Source organism: Bubalus bubalis, chromosome 23 (genome assembly GCF_019923935.1).
Source record: "Bubalus bubalis isolate 160015118507 breed Murrah chromosome 23, NDDB_SH_1, whole genome shotgun sequence".
NCBI classification, from domain to species: domain Eukaryota; kingdom Metazoa; phylum Chordata; class Mammalia; order Artiodactyla; family Bovidae; genus Bubalus; species Bubalus bubalis.
The window spans coordinates 42,087,969-42,112,625 of NC_059179.1; the positions used below are offsets into that span (position 1 = coordinate 42,087,969).

General features: G+C 50.5%; 1 protein-coding gene across 1 annotated transcript in view; it reads left to right on the plus strand.

Moving 5' to 3' along the window:
- Positions 1-24,657, plus strand: part of BTBD16 (BTB domain containing 16) — a 57,515-nt gene that overhangs the window by 9,164 nt on the left and 23,694 nt on the right. The window contains exons 4-10 of the mRNA XM_006046030.4: positions 1,536-1,609; positions 4,391-4,534; positions 8,681-8,770; positions 10,035-10,149; positions 14,531-14,600; positions 15,564-15,694; positions 23,931-24,050. Coding sequence (XP_006046092.2) covers positions 1,536-1,609; positions 4,391-4,534; positions 8,681-8,770; positions 10,035-10,149; positions 14,531-14,600; positions 15,564-15,694; positions 23,931-24,050 — 744 coding nt within the window. The remainder of the gene's footprint in view (positions 1-1,535; positions 1,610-4,390; positions 4,535-8,680; positions 8,771-10,034; positions 10,150-14,530; positions 14,601-15,563; positions 15,695-23,930; positions 24,051-24,657) is intronic.

Genomic DNA, 24,657 nt, shown 5'->3' on the forward strand with positions numbered 1-24,657 from the left:
CGTGCCTGGGCTGCTGCTGCTACTAAGTCGCTTCAGTCATGTCCGACTCTGCACAACCCCATAGATGGCAGTCCACCAGGCTCCACCATCCCTGGGATTCTCCAGGCAAGAACACTGGAGTGGGTTGCCATTTCCTTCTCCAATGCATGAAAGTGAAAAGTGAAAGGGACGTCGCTCAGTCATGTCCGACTCTTAGCGACCCCATGGACTGCAGCCCACCAGGCTTCTCCATCCATGGGATTTTCCAGGCAAGAGTACTGGGCTGCAGCAGTAAATAAACGCCGACTTTGTCTCTAAAGGCTGCGGAGCCTAACCCAGAGGGAGTGTGGGGAAATAGGTGACTAGAAGACCCTGCAGAAGGAGTTTTAATGGGGAAATCGCGGGACGGGTGGTGGGGAGGGCTTCCCACCCAGCCTCCCCAGAGGAAACAAACACTAAGCTTATCTGGAGGACGAGTGGACGTTCGTCCACTGAGAAGGTGAGGGAGCTATGCATCCACAGATGGGAAGCAAGAGGCTCTGGGTTCTGGCTCTTGAGAAGGGCTGGAGCAAGCAGTGCAGGGAAATGAGGCTGCAGAGACAGGCAGAAGCTGGTTAGCCACGCTACCGAGGCTGGCTTGCCCCTGGGAGCAATGGGGGAGACAGCGAAGATTCTCAGCAGGAGAGAGGCAAGATCAGAGTGGCGTTTCAGATGGTCAGGCTGCAGTGTGCGGTGTGCAACAGAGGGCACCAGATGGATGCCTGGCACCTGGCGGCGACTGGGGGGAGATACTGGTGGCTTGGATGAAGGTCACAGTAACAAGGGCAAGGATTCACCCAAGAAGATATGGATGAATTCAAAAGACATCCCATTAGATCTGGGCAAATGATCAGGTGAGACAACATTCAGGATACTGGCTTGGGCAACTGGAGGCAGGTGGTGCCATATCCTGGCAGAGGATTGGGGTTTGGCTCAGAGTGGATTCTTCTTCACTTTTTGGCCATGCTGCTTAGCTTGCAGGATCTGTTCCCTGACAAGGGATTGAACCCAGGAACACGGCAGAATCTTAGCTGCTAGGCTACTGGGAAACTCCCTTGGGAAGATTTTGAGTTTGATGGTGGACACATTGGGGCATGCATGACCCTAACCAGAAGTATTGCTGAGTTAATTTCCCAGACATGTGCAAAACCCTCTCTTCCTTTCTCCAGCAGTTATTTATTGAGCACCTACTATATGCTAGGCTTTGTTTTAGACACTCACCCAAAGAGGTGTCATTCAGCATCCAGATGCAACCTCACATACGCCCGTGGTAAGGATGCTCACAAACTGACAACAGGAATGAGTGATTTGAGCTGGTCATCAGACAGAGCTTACAGTTTGTTGGACTGGCAGACCCCTGGGGACCTGAGGAAACTGTCCCAACAGGAGAGAGGTGATAAGTTTGGTTCAGGAATGCTTTAGGGATGCTTACACTGGAATGATAACTTGTTGCAGATCAAGAAAAATGTCAGTGTTAACTCCTGATTTTTTTTTGTTTGCATTTTTTTTTTCTTGAGGTTATGCATTTCACAAATTCAGAGGATTTTCCCTGAGAATTTGAAGAACAAGACCATCCAAAGCAGAGAGGCAGGTGAGTTCCTGTCACCAGTGAACTCCTCAGAGTGTTGCTAATCTCAGAGGCATCATGTGGTCTCTGTGGAAGGAAACCAGTGGCCAGGTCACTAGTCTGGAAGTTTCTGTTCTTGCTGACTGCACAGTGTCCCACGTGTAACGTGTGCTAAATCGCTTCAGTTGTGTCCGACTCTCCAATCCCGTGGACTGCAGCCTGCCAGGCTCCTCTGTCCATGGAATGTTCCAGGCAAGAATCCTGGAGCGGGTTGCCATTTCCTACTCCAGGGGATCTTCCTGACCCAAGGATGGAGCCCACATCTCTTATGATGGCTGCATTGGCAGGCGGGCTCTTTACCACTAATATCCCTTGGAGAAGGGAAAGGCTTCATTCCAGTATTCTGGCTTGGAGAATCCCATGGACTGTATAGTCCATGTCATCGCAAAGAGCTGGACATGATTTTCGCTTCATTTCATTTCACCTGGGAATTCCCAACATGTAAATAGGTGCCATCAAAATTATTTCCCAAATGCACAACGAATGAAATCAAGCTTGGCAACCACATTTTCATATGCTAATGGCCGTGATGAATATAGACCTGCCGAGTTTACTAAGTAGACTTTGGATTGGAAGATGAAGCAGAGGCTCATCCAGCCTGGGGCAGCTGTTCTGGGTCCCTCGGGGCTCTAAGCAGTCACGACCTGGATGTCCACATCTGCATTCACCCAGGAGGACTTATCTGCAGTAGGATGAGGAGTCAGACTGGGTCTGTCCAGCTGGGAAAGTCCCACTGAGCTCCACGAGGGGCCTGGACAGTCAGCTCCCTGGTGGAGCTTGTATGGATAAACCCCACCCCAGGCATGACCATCTGAGGTCAGAGCCAGCCTCCCTCTCCAGTGGAGGCTCATTGATTTCTTTTTACCTTTCAATTCTGGTTGATGGTGGGGTGGGATGGGGGTGAGAAGTACTGTGAGGCTGTCTCCAGACTCAGGAGAAAGAGTTCCAGATGGGTTGTGTTGTCAGCCCTGCATTGCCAGCCTGAAAGCAGAAGTGGGGGGCGGGGAACACACTTTATCTGCAGTTCTGCCCTTTCTCTGAAATCTTGTCTTGGGGGAAAGTTCCTTCTAATCCAGCAGAGCCAGACTGTCACCTAGGGTGACCCAAGATTTGAGATGAAAACCCAGGTTCTTGACTCCCAGCACCGAACAACATCATAAAGCTGGTGAATAACAATGATAGTAACAGAAGAGGAAACAGGTGCCCAAGGTCACACAGTTAAAATAATAACAAAGCCAAGAAGTATAGGAGGTGGGGCTGGTGAACCCCAGGTCCTGTCCGGCACTGGGACTTAGGGTTTGGAGGGATCACCCCGAGCATGGCTCCCTTCTCTGCAGCTCTGTGCTAACGCAGGAGTGCAGCCTAGGAGCCCCATTTACCCACAGCCTCTCCTGTCTCACTTGGCTGGGTATCTCTGGATCCTCCATCTGCCTTCCTAGCCAAGTCTCTTCTTCTTCTTTTTTTTTAAATTATTTATGCTACCACATAAAGAACCCTCTTCACACTGTAAGCCCATTTCATCCCCATGAGCTTGGGCTTTCTGATGACCTCCATTCCCTTGAGGAAAGCAATGCTGATGAGAAGTCTGCTCTCTGGGGATATGGGCTTTTTTCTGTAATGCTGTTGCCTTTCTGGTGGGTAATAATAAGGCACTAACGGCCCAGCTTCACTGGTGGCTCAGAGGTAAAGAATCTGCCTGCCATTGCAGAAGCCAAGAGTATGATCCTTGGGTTGGGAAGATCCCCTGGAGGAGGAGATGGGAACCCACCCCAGTATTCTTGTCTGGAGAATCTCTATGGACAGAAGAGCCTGGCGGGCTGCAATCCATGGGGTCACACAAGAGTCAGACACGATTTAGCGAATAAACAATGACAGCCCAGTACTTTTTCAACAGGGGACCAGGCAGCAATTTTGCTCCTCAGAGGACATTCGGCAATGTCTGGAGATGTCTTGGGTTGTCACAACTCTGGGGTGGGAGGCTGGCTACTGGTATTCAGCGGGTAAAGGCCAGAGGTGCTGCTGAACATCCTCCCGTGCTCAGGACAGCCCCCTCCATCCCCCCCAAGCAGAGAATTGAAAGTGCTAGTCACTCAGTCGGAAATGGGGGAGACAAGGTGAGCCCCACTCCAAGAGTGCGGCACCCAGTGTCCCTGCCCCATGGAGCTTTTTCTTCCAGCCCCCGAGTTGGAGGGCAGCCTATGTGCCCCTCTTGGTCGGCAGCCCTGGTGGACATTTATTGGTTTCTAAGTTACCCTGTGTGGAGAAGGCAATGGCACCCCACTCCAGTACTCTTGCCTGGAAAATCCCGTGGACGGAGGAGCCTGGTAGGCTGCAGTCCATGGGGTCGCGAAGAGTCGGACACTACTGAGCGACATCACTTTCACTTTTCACTTTCATGCATTGTAGAAGGAAATGGCAACCCACTCCAGTGTTCTTGCCTGGAGAATCCCAGGGACAGGGGAGCCTGGTGGGCTGCCATCTATGGGGTCGCACAGGATCGGACATGACTGAAGCGACTTAGCAGCAGCAGCAGCAGCAACTTACCCTGTGAGTCTGCCCATCGGATCCACCTAGCTGTCAGGAAGCTCCGTGGGGCTGGAGCTTTGTTCCTGAAAGGCCCAGAGAGGCCAGCTGTACTCGTCTGCTCAGTAACAGGACAGACAGAGAGGATGCAGGAGAAAGAGACAGTGTGTTCAGGTTGGGGCATTGTGACACCTTTTGCTCAGCCTCTTTCCCCCTCTTCAGATGTGATTCTCCAATGCCTTGGCTTCAAATGGGAACTCCACCAGCCCCAGCTTTTTCAGTCCGAGACCTTGGCCAAGCTCTACCTGATGGGCCTGGCCCGGGGCAACGCAAACCCTGAGAAGGAGTCAGTGAAAATTCTGCAAGGTGGGTTCTCCCCCAGGGCGGGCGCCCCAAGGACCCTCTGGTTAGAGAGGCCCCAGATGGGCATTTGGATACTTGTTGGGGGACCACGATCACCCTTACAATTAAGAACAAGGCTCGTGGTTTGACCTCATCACTGGACTTAACCTCAGTCTCCTTGGCTGTAAAATGGGATAATGGTTCTATTGTGTTTCGCTGTGGAGGAGGAACAGGTGTAAAGTTCTAGAACAATGCCTGGCACAGAGTGAGTACTCAGTAAGCGTCAGGTATTTTTTCACAAGAACACATTCTTTTCCACCTGCTACGGAGGAGGCTCTGCCTACTTCTTTGAGAATATGGGTGGGTGCTGAGTCTGCAGATGGGTTTTCTAGAAAGAGGGCATGGTTTTGACATCTGAGGCTTGTTTGACCCTAAGCGTGCTGGTTGGAGGTTTACACGTGTCCATCAATTTTCCTTGTTCTTTTCCTTTCGTTTCTCTTTTCTTAATTCCACCTCACACCCAGAGCTATTTAGGTCACTTCTTTCTTTTTTCTCTTGATTTTTAATCCTAGTAATCCCCAGTCACCCCTTATCTGTCCCACACGTTCCTCTCCTGCAGCCTTGCCAGCTTCGTCTCAGGTAATATAGAGTGGTATCTCCTCCAGACACCTCATAAGCAGGTGCCATGGAAAAATTCGAGGCCTGCGGGGCAGCCAGCACGCCAGCCAGGATGGAATCACATTTCCAGGACGTGGCAGTAAAGCTCTGATATTCCAGAGCCAGATAGGCTGCCGGAGCCCTCTGTCACCGCCCTGCCCTGAGCCAGGAGGAGGAACCTGGCCGCCTGCCGGAATCTTCCCGGCCACGGAGCCTCTGACTCAGCCCTTCCCGGCCAAGCTGGGAGCCCAGAGCAGGCTGCGGCATTCCCACAGAACGGTAACGAGCTTCACACTGCCTCAGAATCTTCTTTGCTCTTCCTAGGCGTTTGTCCCACTGTCTTCAAAGTGACACCAAGCTCTTTGCCCATGGCCCCTGTGCCCAGGTCACAGCTCTTCCTGGGAAACCAGTGAAAGGCTGTGGAGGTCCAGACAGTGGGTGCCTTGAAAATCAAGAGAATTTGTGTTTTTTTTCCTATTCTCCCCCAAACTTCCCCTCCTATCCAGGCTGCCACATAACACTAAGCAGAGTTCCCTGTGCTGTGCGGTAGGTCCTTGTTGGTTATCCATTTTGAATATAGCAGTGTGTACATGTCCATCCCAAACTCCCTAACTACCCCTTTCCCCCAGCAACCATAAGTCTGTGAATCTTTCCGTTTTGTAAGTAAGTTCATTTGTATCATTTCTTTCTAGATTCCACATATAAGGGATGCCTTAAGATACTTCTTCCTCTCTGTCTGACTTACTTCACTCAGTGTGATACTCTCTAGGTCCATGCATGATGCTTCACATGGCATTTTCCCACTCTTTTTAAGGGCCGAGTAATGTTCCATTGTATACATGCGCCACATCTTTACCCGTTCCTCTGTCGATGGACATTTAGGTTTTGCTGCAGCGCCTCAGCTCTTATCAACACTGCTGCAGTGAGCATTGGCGTGCACGGATCGTTTCAGCTCATGTTCTCCTCCGGATGTATGCCCAAGAGTGGGACTGGAGGGTCATATGGTATTTGTAAAAACTCTAAAAATAAGAAACAACTCTATTTTTAGTTAAGGAGCCTCCATAGTGGAGGTACCAATTTACATTCCCACCAGCAGCGTAGGAGAGTCCCCTTCTCCCCACACCCCTTCCAGCACGTATTGTTTTGCTATAGCCATTCTGGCTGGTGTGAGGTGATGTCTCATTGTAGTTCGGAAAGTCAAGAGAATTTGGAAGGGGAAAACAGTGCTACCGTTAAGGCCTTTAGTAATCTAGAGTGGTGTCCGTTGGGGCCTCCCTGGCGGTCCAGTGGTTGAGACTCCACGCATCCACTGCAGCGGCACAGGCCCAATCCCTGGTTAGGGAACTAAGGGTCCCACATGTCACGTGGTACGGCCAAAAAACCACACACACAGAAGACATAGAATAGGCTCACTTGAAGGATGGGGCCCTCCTAAGGCAGCTGTTCTAATTGCAGCCCCGTGCTAGAGGCTGGGCCCGGCTGGGGGACATCAGGCAGGTGCGGGAATGAGACTTCAGTGGCCGAACTGTCGCAACTTCTCAGCGTCTCCCCTGCAAGCACCACCAGTCGTGTCCGGCCCTGGGACTCTTGTTTCCAAGATTTTCAGCGCGTGCATGCGTGTTAAGTCACTTCGGCCCTGTCAGACTCTTTGCAATCCTATGGACTCTAGCCCGCTAGGCAACTCTGTCCATGGAATTCACCAGCCAAGAATACTGGAGTGGGTTGCCATTTCCTCCTCCAGAGAATCTTCCCAACCCAGGGATTGAACCTGTGTCTCTGTGCTTCCTCTATTGAAGGGGAATCTTTACCACTAAGCCACCTGAGAAGCCCTCAGGCTGCTCACAGCCTAATGAGAGAAAGAGGGAGGGAAGGGGAAGGGCTGGTGTCAGTGTGACCGTCAGTGTCCCAGCTTTGAGAGTCACAGTAGTTGTGTCCGATCATTGGGAAAAGTTGGCCCATGGGGACATGATTCAGTTCAGTTCAGTCGCTCAGTCGTGTCTGACTCTTTGCGACCCCATGAATCGCAGCACGCCAGGCCTCCCTGTCCATCACCAACTCCCGGAGTTCACCCAGACTCACGTCCATCGAATCAGTGATGCCATCCAGCCATCTCATCCTCTGTCGTCCCCTTCTCCTCCTGCCCCCAATGCCTCCCAGCATCAGAGTCTTTTCCAATGAGTCAACTCTTTGCATGAGGTGGCCAAAATACTGGAGTTTCAGCTTTAGCATCATTCCTTCCAAAGAAATCCCAGGGCTGATCTCCTTCAGAATGGACTGGTTGGATCTCCTTGCAGTCCAAGGGACTCTCAAGAGTTTTCTCCAACACCACAGTTCAAAAGCATCAATTCTTCAGCACTCAGCCTTCTTCACAGTCCAATTCTCACATCCATACATGACCACAGGAAAAACCGTAGCCTTGACTAGACGGACCTTTGTTGGCAAAGTAATTTCTCTGCTTTTGAATATGCTATCTAGGTTGGTCATAACTTTCCTTCCAAGGAGTAAGTGTCTTTTAATTTCATGGCTGCAGTCACCATCTGCAGTGATTTTGGAGCCCAAAAAAATAAAGTCTGACACTGTTTCCACTGTTTCCCCTTCTATTTCCCATGAAGTGATGGGACCAGATGCCATGATCTTCGTTTTCTGAATGTTGAGCTTTAAGCCAACTTTTTCACTCTCCACTTTCACTTTCATCAAGAGGCTTTTGAGTTCCTCTTCACTTTCTGCCATAAGGGTGGTGTCATCTGCATATCTGAGGTTACTGAGATTTCTCCTGGCAATCTTGATTCCAGCTTGTGCTTCTTCCAGCCCAGCGTTTCTTATGATGTACTCTGCATATAAGTTAAATAAGCAGGGTGACAATATACAGACTTAATGTACTCCTTTTCCTGTTTGGAACCAGTCTGTTGTTCCATGTCCAGTTATAACTGGTGCTTCCTGACCTACATACAGATTTCTCAAGAGGCAGATCAGGTGGTCTGGTATTCCCATCTCTTTCAGAATTTTCCACAGTTTATTGTGATCCACACAGTCAAAGGCTTTGGCATAGTCAATAAAGCAGAAATACATGTTTTTCTGGAACTCTCTTGCTTTTTTGATGATCCAGCAGATGTTGGCAATTTGATCTCTGGTTCCTCTGCCTTTTCTAAAACCAGCTTGAACATCAGGAAGTTCACGGTTCACATATTGATGAAGCCTGGCTTGGAGAATTTTGAGCATTACTTTACTAGCGTGTGAGATGAGTGCAATTGTGCGGTAGTTTGAGCATGCTTTGGCATTGCCTTTCTTTGGGATTGGAATGAAAACTGCAACTTCTTACGAGTCTTCAACTATTTCAAAATAAATAATCATTTCAACCATGCATTCACTAAATTAAACAAGCAAATAAAGATAAGCAAAGCACAGCGTGATCCACGCCAAGGTCAAGGCTGTGCTCTCGGTCCTGCAGCCTCACGCTGTGCCTTGCACTGTGGCTGTCACACCTGTGCACCCTGGTCCCGTTTCTCTCCCTAGCCCAGCAGCCTGGCAGGAGCCGAGAACAGCGCCCCGTGAAGAAGATGATCCTCTCCTTGAAGATCAATGACCCTCTGGTCACCAGAGAAGGTAACGTGCCCCTGTCCTGGCATTCTGAGAAGGTCATTGAACAAGCAGCCCTCTCAGGTTTGGAAAGCAAACGAAACGCCACAAACTGGAGGCGCACAGTGCTCAGCGCCTCCTTAGTAAACAGCTTGGAGGCGCAGGAGATGGGGCAGGAGGCGGGGCCAACGTGGGGAAACGAAAGAAGTGGGGAATTGTGCTAAAGAGAGGTGCTCATCCTTGTAAAGAGGCCGAGGCAGGCTTCCCAGATGGACCTGGGAGGGACGATGTCACTGCCCTTCCGGGCCTTGGCGCCCAGGCAGCGCTCTCAGGCCCACCCTTGCCCTGGGCATCGCCCCCCTGCCCTCCCAGCCCCCCCCCCCACCATTCCCCCCAGGGCCCCTTCCTGCTGCCTTCCAGCAGCCCAGAGGGCTTCCTTGGGCTCAGCCTCTCCCCCTCCCATCCTGGCCACTTAGAAATACCTGCTGACAGGCGTGAATACAACCTGCCGTCACGTGCCTTCAGGAAATTGTCCAGCCTCGATGGGCCTGGTTGTCCTCTGAGTGCCCGGAACTCACTCCAGCACTATTTGGGATCAGGCAGGACTTGGAATAAGCCGGGTCCGTCTGCCCCTAACTGGGGGCTAGCACATTATCCTGGCTCTTCCCAGGGGTCCTTAACCTTTTCGAAGACCCCAGACTGAGGAAGGCTTCCTTGATAGCTCAGACAGTAAAGCGTCTGACTGCAATGTGGGAGACCGGGGTTTGATCGCTGGGTCAGGAAGATCGTCTGGAGAAGGAAATGACAATCAACCCACTCCAGTACTCTTGCCTGGAACATCCCATGGACGGAGGAGGCTGGTAGGCTACAGTCCATGGGGTCACAGAGAGTCGGACAATCTGAGGACAACCTGCTGTTAAGTATGTCCAAAGAAAACAAAGCGTGCCTCCTTGCACACATGTTGGGTGGTGACCACAACCCTGTCCAGGCCGCGGACCCCCCAGGTTAGGACAGAAGCCCCAAGGCCCAGACTCACACAAGATTTTTCATAAGAGCCCTGTTTTCTTTAGCTTCATCCTCAACTGCTTTGGGGGCTGGGAGCCTGGGCAGCGTCTGCACCCAGGTCGGAGCGGGTGCGTTCTGTCTGCTGCATCTTGCCCGTCCCCAATTCGGGACACTCTTCTAGCACGCTGGTGGTGAAGGGTGGAGGGCAGGGGGCGCCTGGACATGGGGGACATGGGGCTGCAGAGCCCCCAGGCTGACGGCTGGCCCTTGGATGCTGTCTCCCCAGCCTTCGCCACAGCCCTGAAGAACCTCTACATGCATGAGGTGAAGATATGCCTAGATGACGTGCTGGGCGTGCTGGCCGCTGCTCACATCCTCCAGTTTGGCAGCCTGTTTCAAAGGTGAGGCCGCCCAGCCTCCTGGTAGAGCAGCCAGGACCCCGAAGGCCCCAGGGGCCCCAGAACCTGCCCCCCTAACACCTCCTGTTCCGATTTGCTCAGACGAGGTGGTGATGTCACTCTCTCATTGGTGGTCCCGACCCTTCCCACTTCCCCTCGCCTCAGTGGCCCTGGGCCAGATGGACTTGGCTCAGCCATTGATTGAACCACACCTTCATGTGTGTGTTCCTTTAAGAATGACTTCATGGGCTTTTCTAGGACACCAGAGAAGCAGTGGGCGCCTGATGGGCAGGGTCCCTGCCCTCTGAAGCTCCTGTCCAACTGTCTTCGAGACATTGGGAAGGAGTGAAGTGAAGTGGGGTGGCGTGAAAGGTGGGGGATTCTCAAATGGAAAATTCTGTGTTATATAAAATTAATTTCAAGCAAAATTGGTACCTGCAGTTTGGAGGAGCATTTCTTAGAACTACCCCCCACCTTTTTTTTGTTGTTGTTCAACCACTCAGTTGTGTCAGACTCTTTGTGACCCCATGGACTGCAGCATGCCAGGCTCCTGTCCTTCACTATCTCCTGGGGTTTGCTCAAACCCATGTCCATTGAGTCAGTGAAGCCATCTCATCCTCTGCTGCCTCTTTCTGCTTTTGTCCTCAATCTTTCCTAGCATCAGAGTCTTTTCCAACGAGTTGGCTCTTTTCCCTTTTTTTTTTTTTTTGCTATCATCTAATAATCCTACACTCCATCAATGCTTATGAAAGGTAAGTGGACCAAATGGAAAAGCATTGATTAATTTTTCTCAAATATTCTGTCCCTTCTCTGGGGATTTTCCACGGATGTGTGCTTACTACTCTCACATCCTGAACACAGGGGTGGTTTCTTGTCGCTCTTTGATTTCTTACTTCCTGATGCAATTCAGTAGACAGGAGATCTAGGGCAGGGGTGCTCTGCCTGGCTTGTTTCACCACCCTAAGCTTTCGTTTCTTCATTTGAGGGAATGAATGAATGGACTTCCCATCCTAGCCTACAGAGGACATCCGCAGCTCTGTAAAAGGCGGGGGCAGGATCTCTTCCAAGGACCTAACTCACATTTAATAGAATTCACCTCGCCAGATTCAACCCCACAGATTTTTTTTTTTTGAGTCAGTGCCTCATTTCTGGGGTCACCTGAAATAACTCTGGCCAGATCCTCAGTCTGGAGCATCTTGAAGCCTCGTTGGTGATGCAGATGCCGCTTGAACCCAGAGGTGCAGGCTGTCAGAGGTCTGGTTGTGGCCGCACAGGACACACAGACAAGGGACTCCAGCATGTCAGCCTGGCCAGACTGGTGGGTGGCTGGGAGATGGGGGGTCAGCTGTCATAGGCAGGGACAGGTCGTGGAGTCTCGAGGTGAACCAAGGCGTCTGACCTTGACCCTGGTCCAGGTTTTCCTGAGAATCCCTGCTCCCCAGCCATTGTGTGTCTCGTGACCTAAGCTGCGCGTAGCCTTGTGACGTATCATCACTACGGAATTGCAGCTTCTGTACACAGGTGTTTCTGAGTGACTGGTGCCATGCAGGGAGATATCTCTGACCCCGAATCTGGAAGGCCAGCTTCCCTCCGGCCACCTCCTGTCTGTGAGGCTTGGCTGCCGTACCGGGGGCCAGATTCGAAGCCCCACGGTCCTTCTGGAGCCCTCACTCTGGCTTATCTGAGGCAGAGTCAGGAATGGCAGGTCATCCTTTCTTTCCTCCTCCACATGCCTTATCTTGAATGCCCGAGCAGGGAGGGCTCCGGATACTGAGCCAAGACTATCATTCCGCTGATGGGCAAACCTGGGCCCGCCTAGGGCTCACGGGCCCTCCCCAAGATGCTGCAGATAACTGTGGTGGGGCTGGAATCCTAGCTCAGAGCCGGGCGGGCCTGACACCCAGCCGGGGTGGGTGTTGCCTGCCTTCGAGAGGCTGACGGTGCAGCTGGCAGGGATGTGGCAGTGCAAGCCTCAGTGTGCATGCACACGTGAGTGTGTATGTGGGTGAGCAGAAGTCCCCCAGGTCACTCTGATAGCATTGCCATCCCAGGTGCGCTGGCTGGGCTCTCAGAGGTCATCTTGGCTGAGATCCTCGCCAGTGTGAAGCCGCTGGATGGCCGCTGTCTGAACCACCCACACTCGAGGCCACCCATCTTCAGGGGATGAAGTGTGTGTGTGTGTGTGTGGATTATACAGGGCGCTGCTCCTTAGATGCACACATCATTTGCATCAGTGACTGCTTTGACACAACTGGGATCATAGTTACTGGTTGTTGCCTGCACACACACACACACACACACACACCCTCCTGAAGGGTCACTTGGATCCCTCCAGGCTCACAGGGCTGGAAGGACATTTCCTTGCGTCTGTGCAAGGCTGAACTCCATCTGTGAGTTACTGCCTGGTGCCGCTAGACCTTCCGGAAGTGGAAATCCCCGGCCTCTCTGAGTCCTAAGGCAGCTGGCCTGGGTGGCCCCAGAACTTGCTCTCTGTCCTCTGGTCTGGGAAATCTGACCATTCCAGGCCCGCCCAGCTAGGGAGGCTCACGGTGAGGAGGGGGACCATGGGGGAAGGTGTGAGGAGCACTGTTTTCTGCGTCCCAGTTTCAAACCCAGCTAATTCCGCCCACGCATCTCCCCTGGCAAAGCCAGCACCTGAAGAACACCGCGCGTGGTGAGGGGTGGGGCCTGAACCTTCCGCATGGCCCCTCTCACAGCTGGTTTCCCCTCGCTGATCTGTGAGCTCGGCTCACGGCGAGCCCAGGAGCACCAGGAGAGGAGGAGCCTTGTACATGGCAGGTATTTCCAGAACCTGCCACAGAGGCTGCCGCAGATGAGACTCTTGGGATGCATATATGCTGGGAGGGCTGCTGCCTGGCAGTCTCTGGCTTCAAGGAGGCAGAAGCCCCAGGCTGAATGAGGGCATGGCAATCAAAGCAAAGGGAACACGTGGGGAGAAGCAACCAGGGAGACTTCCAAGAGGAGGTGGTACTTGAGCTGAGCCTGGGAGGAGTCCAGCTGTCAAGGGTGTGAGAGAGGGGGCTTCGTGCCGATAAGAGCATAGAAACTGGAACTGCTTGGTCACTGAGAATCAATGTGGCTAGAGTCAGGGAGGGATGTGGAAAGATGATGGGAAAGGTGGGTGGGGCAGTTAGGCTGACTGCAGGTCATGCAGACCTCGAAGGCCATAGGAGTAGGTTCTACCTGGTTTTGCCAGTAGAGGAGAGCCTGAGGCTTGGGAGGGGAGAGTGACCAGAGCCTCTCTGTGTTATCGGCTTTGGGATATAGCTGTCATAATGTGGTCACCTGTCTGTATGTTTACTCAACGTGTGCTGGGCCCACTGGCTTTGTTCTTCGTAACCCAAGTGCCTCAAAGGGTGCCTGGAACACAGTAAGTGCTCAGTAAACAGATCCTTGATAAATAAATGAACCAAGTTCCAGTACTTTGGCCACCTGATGCAAAGAGTCGACTCACTGGAAAAGACCCCGATGCTGGGCGTGATTGAGGGTAGGAGGAGAAGGGGACCACAGAGGATGAGATGGTTGTATAGCATTGTGGACTCAAGGGACATGAGTTTGAGCAAACTCCAGGGAGATACTGAAGGACAGGGAAGCCTGGCGTGCTGCAGTCCATGGGGTTGAAAGGAGTCAGACATGACTGAACGACTGACTGAACAACAAGTAAATGAGGCCTAGGTGTGAAAAGGATGGAGATTTTCATCAGAAAGTTGCTTTTTCAGTCTCCTCTCATACAGAGAGGAAATAGGACTGGAGGCCCCTCTAAGAAGCTCTGCAATGGTCTGTACAGGAAAAACTTGCCTTCAGCACGAAGACAACCAAATGTCATCCTGGCTAAAATTAAAACCTAGCAAGGCGCTTTTCAGCTTCCCTTTGGCTCAGCGGTAAAAAATCCTCCTGTCAACGCAGGAGCCGAGAGTTTGATCCCTTGGTTGGGAAGATCCCCTGGAGAAGGAAATGGCAACCTACTCCAGTATTCTTACCTGGGAAATCCCATGGACAGAGGAGCTGGTGGGCTACTGTCTATGGGGATGCAGAGTCAGACACGACTTAGCGACCAAACACCAATAGCAAGGTGCTTTTAGGAGCTTAATCTCTAAATAGTAATACTTCTCCTTGGTGCCAAAGCTACTCTGTTTTCTTTGGAAAGATTTGATCTCAGAGCTCACCTCCCTTAGCCCAGAGCTCTTTGCAACAAGCCTTGCTGGTCTTGCCCTCCAGCTCTATGTCCATGATCTTAAAGTACGACGCTTTCCCTTGCATGAAAGGACTCTGCTGCCGGCATGGCGTTGAGTAAAACCTCTGGGGCTTCTCACTTCCCTGAAAGCAGCCCGGGGCTTCCAGGAACAGTGTTCTCTCTCTGCAGGTGTGTGACCATCATGATGAGCGGACTCACGCCGAGCACCATCAAAAATTTCTATCTGGCTGGCTGCAAGGTGAGAACAACCTGGGCGGGCACACAGCATCTTGGGGACCCTCAAGAGCACCCAGACTCTGGGATTTCAGCGCCAAGAAATCTGTCTGATGGCATCAACCTAACAGTGCCCACCTTTTATTTTGCCAAGTGAACAATTTTAAAAAATCATTTTATCTTTAAAAGAATATTTTAACATCCCCCCCCCGCCCCCAAATAGAAAAGCTTTAATTGGGGAAGAGGGCGGGAAAAGGGACAGCCTTTCTCATCAAAACAGCAGACAACGTTCCGGGACATTCTTGGTGAGATTGAGGGAAATGCATCCCATTTGGGCCCAGTCAGTACGTCAGGGTTGGCAATAAATGATGTATTCTGACTCTCATTATCAGAGGAGAAAAGTGAGACCCAAGGCCGGTGGAGCTTCCGTGATCAGTCACAGATGTCAGTCCAGAGATTTCGGCCTACAAGGCCACGTAACTAGTTGCATTTCAGCACGCAATCCCACTTAACTAGGTCAGACCACTTAACTAGTTGTATGACCTCAGGCAAAAGCAGGAATGTTGGAGCCTCAGATTTTCCATTGGTGAAATAGGAGTAATGATGAACCAACCTTATAGGGTAGCAGGATGGATTTGAATCAGCCTAGTGCAGCGCCTTGAGCATCGCAAACACTCAGAAAATGTTATCAGTGCATGTGTTTTGAAGAGGTTTGAGCAGGGCTGCAGCACGGCCCTTCTAAGAGCACGCTTGTTGGATCATCATATTCCAGCAGAGGGCGCTGAGATATCAGAGATTCCTTTCTACCTTAAATTTTTTTTTTTTTTTTTTTTTCTTTTTGCCTGCACCCTCGACGAGTGGAATCTTAGTTCCCCGGCCAGGGATCGAACCCACACCCTCTGCAGTGGAAATGCAGACTCGCAACCATTGGACCACCAGGGTAAGTACCAGAGACTCCTTTTTCAATGGGCGTTTCCTATCTTCTCAGTACAAGGAAGAGCTCCTCACCACCGCCTGTGAGAAATGGATGGAGATGAACTTGGTCCCTCTGGTGGGGACACAGATCCACCTCCGGAAAATCCCAAAGGAGCTGCTCCACAAAGTGCTGAAGTCCCCCAGGTCAGAGCTGGCTCTCAGGAAGGAGTCTCTGGGGTAGGAGGTGGGGATGGGAGAGGGGATGGGTAGGGTAGACGGATGCGGTGGGGAGTGCCGAACTCACACCGCTGCTGGACATGCGCAGTGTGCAGCGCCTCCTCCATCCCAAATGTCCCGGCCTCCTGGACAGCCCGGCCTCTGGAGGGGCCAAAACGTGGGTCCTGTGCTCGGGCAGGGGGAAGGATGCTGTTCAGCAGAGTAAGGATCCTTGGGGTGCCCGCTGTTTCGCTGTGAAAGTGTTAGTCGCTCAGTCGTGTCCAGCTCTTTGTGACCCTTTTGACCGCAGCCCGCCAGGCTCCTCTGTCCGTGGGATTTTCCAAGCATGAATACTGGAGTGAGTAGCCATTCCCTTCTCCCAGGGGATCTTCCCGACCCAGGGATGGAACCTGGGTCTCCTGCATTGCAGGCAGATTCTGTCTGTCTCACCCACCTGGTAATGAATTAAGCGATAGCGTAAATAATTTTTAAAGTTCTGTCAATATTAAGACACAGGCATCATGGAAAATTTGGAAACTTGGGAAAAGGGGAAAAGAAAAAAAGCTCTCAGGCCTAAATCAGTTTCTGTCTCCAGCCCTGGGCCCTCCCCTTAACGGCTCTAGACCCAGGCATTCTACTGCGCGTATGACCTCTCTGAGAGTTAAGGCTAAGCCCTGATGCTTGGTGCCCTTGTCCTTTATGGCACCCCTTACCTAGTGTTCCTCAACCAACTGTCATGCCCTTGGGAGTCCTTCTGGACATCACTTCATCCTCCCCCCAAGAGCACCCCATCTCTGTGGCCCTCCGCGTGGGCACCAGCCAGAGGCCAAACCTCCGCATCTCCCACCTGGATCAGCGCAGGGCCGGCTAACCCAGGCTCGTGCCTGCTCTTAACCCCCCTTCCAATCAAATCGCTAACCCAAAGGTCTTTAGCTCTGCCAGTTCGGTGCCTGTCTTACCCACGTGACCACCACCAGGCTTGCCTTAGACGCCAGCCAATGCTTGGCCTTTTAGGTTATTTCCAATCTTTCACTGATATAAATAGCACCTTGGTGACATTCTTCGATATATATTTATTTTCATCTCAGATTATTTTCCCACATTGAATTCCTAGAAGTGAAGTTCCTAAGCCAAAGGCACTTTAGTTTTTATTAGTGTTTAAAAGTATATTTTACTTGAAAATAGTTTCAAACAAATTAGATAACAAGAATAGTGCAAAGGCTCTCTCAGTACCCTTTACCCTGTTTGGTTCAGTCTCTGCCCTGTTTGCTTTATCATTTGCATCTGTGTGTGCCTATTAGCACGCAGTTTTTAATCCTTTGAGGACAAGTTGCATACATCATGTTCCCTTAACCTTGAATACTTCAATGTTTCATAATAAAGAGAATTTTTCTAATATAATCACAAGGCAGTTAACAACCTGAGGAAATTTGACACTGATGTAATACCTTAAGGTCTTTTACTCAACACTAACCTTCATAGCATCCTTTTTCCTGCAGTGCAGGATCTGATTAGGACCACATATTAAATAACGACCTCGGAAACTCGGGTCCTAATGGCATCCCCAGGCCCTGGGTGGGCTCCCACGATCATTTTTCCCCACTGTCCATGGCCTGTCCAGAAGCATGTGCTCTCCACCCTCCATGGAGCAAAGGTTGTGCAACCCTTGAAGAAAAGATAAACAGGGCAGGCCTTAGACTTTTCATAACACTGTCCCTCCCTTGGAAAGTCTGAGCTGTCCCTCCCCCACTTGGTAGCATTTAACCAAGAAAGGGGAAAAAAATGTCTGACCACAGCCAGCATGGTAGCAATGGCATAAGCCCTAGAAAACGCTGGCTGGGCAGGAAAAGAGGTCAAGAACATTACGTGTCAAGTGTCTAGACTCAGGTTTGGGGAGACATGACTGATGTGGAAACTGGGTCCTGCTCCTCTGGCCCCTCCCCAGGAGATGGCTGTCAGCACCGATGGTGCCAGGCTCCCCGGGCAGAGGTGGAAGCGGGGGGAGCCTGCATGGCCTCGGGCATATCATTAGCTCCTGTGCCCTGGAAGGATCACACTCTCAGCTACCAGACCTCGTGCTCACTTCTTACCTTCCCAGGTGAACTCTCCCCACCTGGTTGCTGTCCTTAAAGCTGGTCATCCTTAAAGCTGATGTCCTGCCTTAAAGCTGGAGGAGGGAGGTGGGGAACAGAGGGTCAGAAAGAGGGGCCCAGGCTACACCCGGTGCCCGGGGACATGGTTAGAAATTACCTCATCTGAGTGTCTGGTGGGCTTGGCACCCAGACCACACCTGATTAAGAAGAGACCTTTGGACGAGTTAACTTTTACCGAGTGCTTCTGGGTGTGTGCTGTGCTGTGTGCACTGGCCCTTTTAACCCCCACAACCCTATGCGGTAGGTATGATCATTGTCCCTAAGATAGGAGGCGTAATGAAAGGCAGGGCTTGAGCTCGGGGCTCCAGGTCCAAGGTCCAGGCTCCCAGCCTCATGGCTGCACCGTCTCCTTATGTGTAGCAGAAGCCAGGCTTCCCGACAACTGGAGCTCAGTGAGATCTGGACTGTCCTGGGAAGTCACATGGCCCAGAGCAGCTGTGGAAAGGCCAGCCCAGGGTCAAGGATGGAGAGTCTCTTGGCCCCACTTAGCGCAGACTGTGACCCATCCCCGGCTTGTGGTCATGGTGTTTGGGTTGGAAACAATGTCCATCTCAGCAGATGTTTCAACTTCAAGGCTATTCACCTTCCCCAAAGTCCCTTTGACCTCATCTTCCTTTGGGTTTTCTTTCCATCTTGTAAATGGCCTTTGGTAAAATACAGTTTTCCTGACCCCCTGGGCCTCTGGTTTTCAGTTAATTTTCTTCTTAGAGGTCATCACTCAGTGACCCTGTTTCACTCACTCTAATATTACGGAAGCTTCATTCCAAGTTCTGTTTTTCTGGAAGCCAATCTCCGGGTCGACTTAGGAGGGTGGAGAATTCAGACGATTATCTATCTAGTTCTAGCTGCACAGAAGGCTGCCCTGCAACCAGGGGGAACGTGTCTTCCTCCCTGACTTCCTGTCTATGATACAAGGAGTCCCGAGGGCTCAGGAATTCCCTGAGAACAGCCACCACGTCCTCTACGGCATCTGCAGCACCAATGGGCTTCCCTCTTAAATGTAGTATTTCCCAAAGCTGTTCGGAAGGACTGATGCTGAAGCCCCAATATTTTGGCCACCTGATGCAAAAACCTGACTCATTAGAAAAGACCCTGATGCTGGGAAAGGCTGAGGGCAGGAGGAGAAGGGGAGGACAGAGGTTGAGATGGTTGGATGGCATCATCAACTCAATGGACATGAGTTTGAGCAAGCTCCGGGAGATAGTGAAGGACAGGGCAGCCTGGTGTGCTGCAGTTCATGGGGTTGCAAGAAGCTGGACACAACTGAGTGACTGAACAACAATGCTTCTCTGTCTAATAACACCACCACCTACCAGTTATGAAGCACTGGGGTGTATGGAATACTCTGAGTGGGCAATCAGATCTCATTCCTACAGCAACCCCTTTGGAGGGTGTTCCTTGTGGTTTTCCCCTGCAGAATGGAGATCACAGGAAAGGATTGCTCCCCCCATGCAAAATGAGAGTTGAAATTTGAAGCCAGGTCTGAGTGGCCTCAACACCCATGGTTATTATCAGTCCACTGATGTGCTCTGCTCCAAACCTTCTTATTCCTTATTGATGGCCAGACACATGGATGGTCAAATGGTAATATTTTTTGTTATAAAAAAAGATACAAAGGTAGGAGGATAATACAAAATACAGTTTGATCCATCTCCTCAAATGAACACATGGTAAAATTTTGTCATAAATTAAGAAATAAAACATCCAATGAAGCAGAAGTCACCTTCCCCAGCCCTCCCTCCACCTCACAGCCTTATTCTTCATCTTTCCTCTTGTCTTCCTCCCCTCCTTAAAGTCAACCAAGCCACTGTTGTGGATTTGTGTGCCTCTAACCCATGAGATTACATGCTTGCTACGTATATGTACCTGTGAAAATTATGCACAATATGGTTTTGCAAAGGTTTAAATTTCTCAGATTGTGACATTCTGCTACTATTCACGAACATCATGTGACTTATTCTCTCCATGTTGATATTTATGTACTTAATCAGCTTTTTAAATTTTAGTTGTTGTACAGGGCTCCAGTGGATGAACAGACAGCAATTTTTTTCATTCCCTTTCTAATGTCTTTTGTTTGGTTTGGCTTCCTGTTTTGCTAGAACAATCAGTGCTGCAATGGGTAACCTCGTTCATATTTTCTTGTTCACTTGGACACGGCTTTCTCTAGGGCTTGTATTCAAAAGGAGACATTTACTGTTTATATATAGTTTTCTCACACACAAAAAATAGAAGACAGTGTCTTGTTAAAGGCATTTTTACACCCATTACATCCCAGTGGCCGCTTGTGAGCCCCTGTAAACACATGAAGAGCAGCCCACATGTTTGCCTATGCTGGAGGGAAGTTTAGGATCTCTGTGAGTTCCATCTTGATTCAGATCATCAGAACTCTTAGGTAAATGAAAAAATGTTTGAATGTCCTCGGTGTGATGATTTCCTGTAGGAACTAATATTTTAGGGTGATGCTTGGATTTCATCCTAGTGCAAACCCAGCTGATGCTTGGGTGTCCCAGGTGGCTCAGTGGTAAAGACTCTGCCTGCCTGTGCAGGAGACACAGGTCTGATCCCTGGGTCAGGAAGATCCCCTGGAGGAGGAAACGGCAACCTACCTCAGTATTCTTGCCTGGGAAATCCCATGGACAGCAGAACCTGGTGGGCTACAGTCCATGGGGTCGCTAAAGAGTTGGGTACAACTCAGGGACTAAACAGCAACTGACACTTGGCCTAAAAACTGAGGACTTTATTTCGACAGTTATCTTTCATCATAAAATTGTAACCAGGATCCTTATCCGTGGGGCTCTTGATTACTCCCCTTGTGTCGTAAACCCCTCTTTAGTAAGATCTCAAAGAACCTTCTGGGCGTGGGGACCTCAAGCGTGGGTTCTGCAACAGAAGACACGTAGCCCCCCAGCCCAGCAGTGGTTGGAGTCCTGGCAGAGTTCTTTTTGGGAACCTCATTCCAGGAGGTTCTGTGAGCCCTCCCCTCCTGCCTCTCCGCGTTATTGCCCAGACAGTGACAAATTCAGTCCTGTCTGCCCACAGTCAAAACTGGTGCATCTGTAGGTGCCTAAAAACAAAGAATAGGAAAGAGACCATTCTACCGCATCCAGAAATAGTGGGAGAGGTGGGAAGGTGACATTCCTGCTGCCCTTGGAGTCACGATTGAGCTTGGCTTCCACCCATCATGACCGCTGAAGTGGTGGGTGAAGAGGCTGTGATACATTTTGAAGCCAGGGTACATCTCCACGGTCAGAGACAGAAAATATCAATGGGTTTAAGAAACATTGCAATGACTCCTTGGAGAACTAAGTCGTCAGAGGCTGTGAGAGGAGCTGTTTGGGAAGCATCCTTTACAAAGCTGACTTCATGGACAGCAGCATCCTCTTCGCCTCATCCCTTATTTCTAGATTTATTCTTTTTTGTTTTTGTGGTGCTGCACGGCATGTGGGATCTTAGTTCCCCAACCAGGGACCAAACCCACACCCCCTGCACTGGAAGCTTAGAGTCTTAACCACTGGACCACCAGGGAAGTCCCCCTTGTTTCTTATTGAGATGCCTTGCGCTGCTGCGGGCACTGTGGGCTCTGGAGCCAGGATCCAGCCCCACCACCTAGGAGTTGGAGCTGCTGTCCTCTGAGCCCATTGCTGTGTCCAGGAACTGTGCTAGGCAGGCTGTGTGTGTGGTCAGCTCAATGTGTCTGTGTGTGTGTGTTAGTCGCTCAGTTGTGTCTGACTATTTGCAGCCCCGTGGACTGTAGCCTGCCAGGCTCCTCTGTCCATGGGATTTTTCCAGGCAAGAATACTAGAGTGGGTTGCCATTCCCTTCGTCAGATGATTTTCCTGACCCAGGGATCAAACCCTAGTCTTCTGCCTTGCAGGCAAATTCTCTACCATCTGAGCCACCAGGGAAGCCCAGAGCCACCACAGAAGCCCAGTCAGCTCAATAATGGTCCCCCAAAGATGTCAACATCCCAACCCCTGGAACCTGTGAAAATGTTGGGTTGCACAGCAAAGAGGAATCAAGTTTGCAGATGAGACTAAAGTGGCACTAGAATGACCTTGAGATGGGGAGGTTACCCTGGATTTCCCAGGTGCCCCTAATGGCATCACCGGACTCTTCAATGTGGGAGAGGGAGGAGGAAGAGTCAGAACCAGAGGGAGATTTGAAGATGCTGTGCTGCTGGTTGGAAGATGAAGGTAGAGGCCACAAGCCAAGGCGTGCCAGTGGCTTCTAGGAGCTGGAAAAGGCAAAGAAATGATTGTCCCCTAGAACCTCAGGAAGGAGCATGGCCACGCCCACACCCTTATCTTAACCCAGTGGGGGTCATTTTGTACTTAGGGATCCTGGGAGGAAAGACTGAAGGCAAAAGGAGAAGGGTTTAGCAGAGGATGAGATGGTTAGATAGCATGACCGACTCAGTGGACATGAATCTGAGCAAACTCCAGGAGATGCTGAAGGACAGGGGACGCTAGCATGCTGCAGTCCATGAGGTCGCAGAGTCAGAAATGAATTAGTGACCGAACAACAACAAATTTGTGTTGTTTTAAGCCTCTTGGTTTGTGGCAGTTTATTACAGCAGTGACAGGAAACTCACACAAATCATACAAACTCACCCCACACAGCCTTCATAGTACAGTCAGTCTCCTGCATGCTTCAGGTTTCGAGCTTTCAAAGATGTATGTGCATTCATTCATGTCCAGTCATATAAGATAGTTCACGTGCCTGGCATACACTGTCACATGTGTGCACCCTCTATAAGCAATTGTGGTTTTGTGTGCTTTACTGTACTGTATATGGTACAGTATCTTTACTTCAAGTCTAGGATGTCTGGAAACAAGCATTAAAAAAGTGGTAAATAGCTAATTGTGTTAGTTGGGTACCTAGGCTAAGTTTGTAGGAAAGTGTGAAAGTGTTAGTCGCTCAGTCATGTCCGACTCTTTACGACCCCATAGACTGTAGCCCGCCTGCTAGGCTCCTCTGCCCAAGGAATTTTCTTGGCAAGAATACTAGAGTGGGTTGCCATTCCCTTCTCCAGGGGATCTTCCTGACCCAGGGCTCGAAAGTTTGCTGGATTTAGGGACAAATTGGACTTCTGAGCTCGCTCTCAGAAAGAGCTTTGTGTGTGTAGGGAACTTACTGTGCCCTCTTAGCAGTGGCTGTAATCGCTACATTACAGATGAGCGAGTTGCAGCTGCAGGGCCGGAAAGCAGCCTGCAAGCGATTCCGCAGCCAACTTGGGGCAGAACTGACCCCTGCTCGGGTCTGACCTCAGAACTGTGTGACTCTGGACAAGTTATTCCTCAGTTGGGCCCGGGATTGGAATATGACCAATGAGGCATCACCTTGGGTGCAATATTTAAGGGACACCAAAAACCTTCAGCCATTGAGATAAAGTATATCTTAGTGCCGTATTTTACAGTGAAAATTAACATGATGAACAGAATATTAAGTTTTTAAATAAACAGGGTCAGTCTCAATAATATCCATATCTATAAAGTATGAAAGTGAAAGTGTTAGTCATTCAGTCATGTCTGACGCTTTGCGAACCCATGGACTGTAGCCCACCAGGCTCCTCTGTCCATGGAATTCTCCAGGCAGGAATACTGGAGTGAGTTGTCATGCCTTTCTCCAGGGGATCTTCCTGACCCAGGGACTGAACCTGGGTCTCCTGCATTGCAGGCAGATTCTTTCCCGTCTGAGCCGCCAGGGAAGCCACATCTATAAAAGTAAGAAATATATCCCAACTTTGCAGGGTTACTGGGTGGAATTTAATAAAAGGACATATGGAACCACCTTGAGAATACCGTCTCCTACTAGGAGCTCATTCAGTGAGATGGTCATGATTTTACAGCGCACAGCAGGTGGGTGAAGGCTCAGGTTGGCTGAAGATCAAGTCCCAGCCGTGCCAGTTAACAGCTGAGTGACCTGAGACTTGGTATCTCTCTGTGAGTCCACATACAGACTCAGGGTGGCGTCGCCTCCTTCCTGAACTCACTCTCAACGTCTCACTTTCATACGCACAGCATGGTTTTTGCTACTCCTCAGTTGACTTCTCAATCTTTTGTTTTGGCCAGGTTGTTTACTTTTAGTGAGTTTCACCTTCTGAAAACGCTCCTTTTGTGGGTCTACTTGCAGCTGAACAACAAAACTCAGACGTTTCCGATGTACGAAACCGTGTTGATGTTTTTTAGCAGGTAACGTAACTTAGTGTTGATTGACGAATTGTGCACACACTGTTTCTTTGCTCCTAAAACCGTGGAGGAAGCGTTAGTGATACTGTTTTTCATAGTATCATTCAGAGGGCTGACAGTGCAGTTTTCTTATGGGATCTAAGATCATGGGATAACTTTGCACCACTGCTGCTGAGTCGCTTCAGTCGTGTCCGACTCTGTGCGACCCCATAGACGGCAGCCCACCAGGCTCCCCCGTCCCTGGGATTCTCCAGGCAAGAACACTGGAGTGGGTTGCCATTTCCTTCTCCAGTGCATGAAAGTGAAAAGTGAAAGTGAAGTCGCTCAGTCGTGTCCGACTCTGTGCGACCCCATGGACTGCAGCCTTCCAGGCTCCTCCGTCCATGGGATTTTCCAGGCAAGAGCACTGCAGTGGGTGCCGTTGCCTCCTCTGAGTGTATAACAGGGGTTATGAGACAGTCCTGTGCGTCCGTGCCACAGCTATGACGGTCTGTGTCACTTCTATGACAGTCATGTGTTCTATAATCCAGTAAAAAACATGATACAAAAGGTACTTTTTTTTTCCCTCAGGAAAATTACCATTCTGTATTGGCCTTGAGTTTTTCATACT